This window comes from Benincasa hispida, chromosome 7, assembly GCF_009727055.1.
Source record: "Benincasa hispida cultivar B227 chromosome 7, ASM972705v1, whole genome shotgun sequence".
NCBI classification, from domain to species: domain Eukaryota; kingdom Viridiplantae; phylum Streptophyta; class Magnoliopsida; order Cucurbitales; family Cucurbitaceae; genus Benincasa; species Benincasa hispida.
Genome location: NC_052355.1, coordinates 27,910,801 through 27,913,650, shown reverse-complemented (window position 1 = coordinate 27,913,650; position 2,850 = coordinate 27,910,801). Strand labels below are relative to the sequence as shown.

Sequence of the window (2,850 nt, the reverse complement as noted above, 5' to 3'; positions counted from 1 at the left end):
TGCATCGCATACATCTTAGCAATAAGATATGATTGTATGTGGTCACCTTGCTTTCATGCATTTTGCATCAATGCATAGGACAAGAGTAGAGACTTAGGAATAAGCTCTATGGACATTTTGCATTCAACACATGCGTCCTAGATTTAGGAGCATCGCATTTACATTGGGAAATGACTTGTTGTGCATGGTTGTAACATGATCGCAAAGTTTGACACATTCCCGTGTAATGCTAGCTAAAGATCTTCTCAATCCGTTCATCGCATACTCATTGCATCTATCAACGCAATTATCTTTCTCAAATTCACCGCCTTTATTTACTTCTTTTTCATCAATTCAATAACACACCCAATACTTTATTTATTTACTTGGTTACCACAAAGTTTTCATAAACATTACCAACGCAACTATTTTCACAAGTCCCTGTATTCGACCCTGGACTTACAGGAAACTCAGAGGAATTTACACTTGAATTCCGCTGGGGAAAATTGAGTGCACAAAGCAATCCATCAACGCATATCATTCGTAATTCCATTCAATAAAATAACGCATCATGCAACCAGATTCATTTAGAAAAATAATGCATAAATATAAACTACCTAAGGATACCTAAGAAGTTCCACTACCATAAACCACTCAATGGAAGTCATAAACAACTAAGCAATAACTACCATAACTGTAGGATAGTTATATCATTCCAACACTGAATCTAATCCAATGTTTAGAACAAATAAACTTTTAAGATATGCAACTTATAAATATTACTTTGTACTTGTTATTAATGTTGTTATGAGTCCTTTTTGTGTTGGATACAACTTCTCCACTTGTCAACCTTCTTAAAACATGTCCAATGCAATCTTCCTATCTTCCTTCCAAAACTCCAAGAATCAAAATTTAGCCTTACACGTCAAACTTGAACCTAATAAAATGAAAAACTTCACTCAAAATCATTTCATTATTGTTCAAATGAATTAGCTAAAAAATTCTAATTCAACTAGTTTCCAATAGAACTTTAGTCTGAAATAGTTTAATTTTTATCTCAATTTAACATATGCGAACGATGAATCAATAATGCTAAAAAGAAAGTCTAAGAATTTAGAATGATTCACTTATGAAAGTTAAAGAACTCAATTCAAACTGTAATTATTTTGAAATTTTAGTTGACAACTCCTAAACTAAGTTTTGAAATTGGGGTAACAACCTAGTACCATTCTTACATCCAAATGGACATGTATGAGGGAACAAGTTTCATGCACCTACTAATAAAACAAAATCGTTAATAAGGAAATACCTTAATCAAATTCAATATAATTATTGGATTCCCATATCTCAAAACAAGATTCTCAAACTGTAGTCTTGTGGCTTCGTAATTCTGATCCTTCTTTGACACAGGTTCAATGTCGTAAAAAGTTTATGAACAAGTTGATCAAACAGGTTCAATGCCATCTCAAGCTTCTGAACAACAAAAAAAAAATGTAATTACAAAGCAATTGAGAGAAGATATTGTGTAACTTCTTTAAAATGGCTACCATCAAACTGCCTTCAATAGGGTATAATTTCATTAATTGGATTTTCATTATTGTTACAAATTAAGAACAACCCCTCTTCAATTTCTTTTAAAAAAATCTTGTTCAGGTTGAGCAGATCGTGAAAGATGAAACCAGAATGGCAGCTTATGAGATTTTGGACCATTTTTGTGAATTTATACTCTTAAATCTCTCCTACATACGCAAACAGGCTGACCAAACGGCATAAAATGTTCTAAACATAGAAGAAACTCTTAAGAGGAATAAATGTTCATGGGTACATTCCATTTCGTTTCTCTTGTAAATAGTCGATATGTTTGGATGAACCGATTTCACTAGCTCTGAACTGAAATACTACCATACTTGCAGCAAGTAGCACTCAAATACCATGAATTTCTTATGACAATCATAAGGTGTTCAATGTCTAATATGCTTTATGATGAGGATATCAAGAATATATGCTCAAATCACATATGTGTACTTAAGGAACTAAATGTACAAAGGCTCCATTGGTATGAAAATCTAGTGAAGAAAGTAAGGCATACGAACCAGTTTCCTTTTCTTCATTTCTCTGAGAGCTAGTTCACCAAGATCAACCTTCAGGAGAAGCTTGGCTTTTGGCACCACATTAGACATTAGATTTAAGACCTTAAGAACCGGTTCTGGCAGTTTCACATCGTCTGCAATCTTAAAAAGAAATGAAATCACTATTCACATACCTATACAGGCCAAAACAATATCAAAAAAACTTTTTCCTTTGCGAAAATATTTGAATTTACTTTACACATGGGAGCCACAAGAACACTCCATCCCATAGCTTTGGTTTTTTCAAGTGCATTTTCAAAGTAACAGCTCTCCCCATGGACTGTCCTAATATGAAATGAGGCAATCCTTTCAATTCTAGTCTACCTGCGAGTCGAAATAATAGATTCGGTAATCGAAAAGGATTGAGAAATGATGGTAAGAGTAATTATCCACATATAAAGTTAGTATCAACCCAACAAACCTTTAAGCTTCTTGTATTGTTCTATAACATCATCAACTAGTTGATCAAAGTCAGGAATGTAACCGTGCAATCCTTCCAAAAGACCGAAACCCGGATAGTCCATAGAGCAATTTCACAATGCACAACACAAAAATTTCAATCAACAATCAAATATCGAATCCTTGATCATCCATACCAATCACAGTCACACAATCAAATTCAAAACTCAATGAACCTGACTAACAAGCTGCTGAGGTTGAAGGAGAGGGTCAGTGAGGGAGCGAGCTCGAGAACTCGAACTCTGCGATAAGGCGTTTCGATTCTTCTTACCGGAGGTCAGTT

The 2,850-nt window shown here is 34.2% G+C and overlaps 1 protein-coding gene across 1 annotated transcript; it reads right to left on the bottom strand.

Moving 5' to 3' along the window:
• Positions 1-2,045: 2,045 nt before the first annotated feature.
• LOC120081042 lies at positions 2,046-2,632 on the bottom strand. Its single transcript, XM_039035721.1, has 3 exons — positions 2,530-2,632; positions 2,308-2,432; positions 2,046-2,210 (listed from the first exon to the last, which is right to left on the bottom strand). The coding sequence occupies exons 1-3, from the start codon at positions 2,630-2,632 to the stop codon at positions 2,046-2,048; spliced, it is 393 nt and encodes a 130-aa protein (XP_038891649.1).
• Between the last annotated feature and the right edge of the window lie 218 nt (positions 2,633-2,850).

Bases quoted from the DNA above. Each gene is read 5' to 3' on its own strand.
- LOC120081042 (XM_039035721.1), bottom strand. From the start codon at position 2,632: ATGGACTATCCGGGTTTCGGTCTTTTGGAAGGATTGCACGGTTACATT. The intron at 2,433-2,529 runs GTTTGTTGGGTT...TTCGACTCGCAG, and splicing joins ACAATACAAGAAGCTTAAAG to GTAGACTAGAATTGAAAGGA. The intron at 2,211-2,307 runs GTAAAGTAAATT...TTTCTTTTTAAG, and splicing joins TGTTCTTGTGGCTCCCATGT to ATTGCAGACGATGTGAAACT.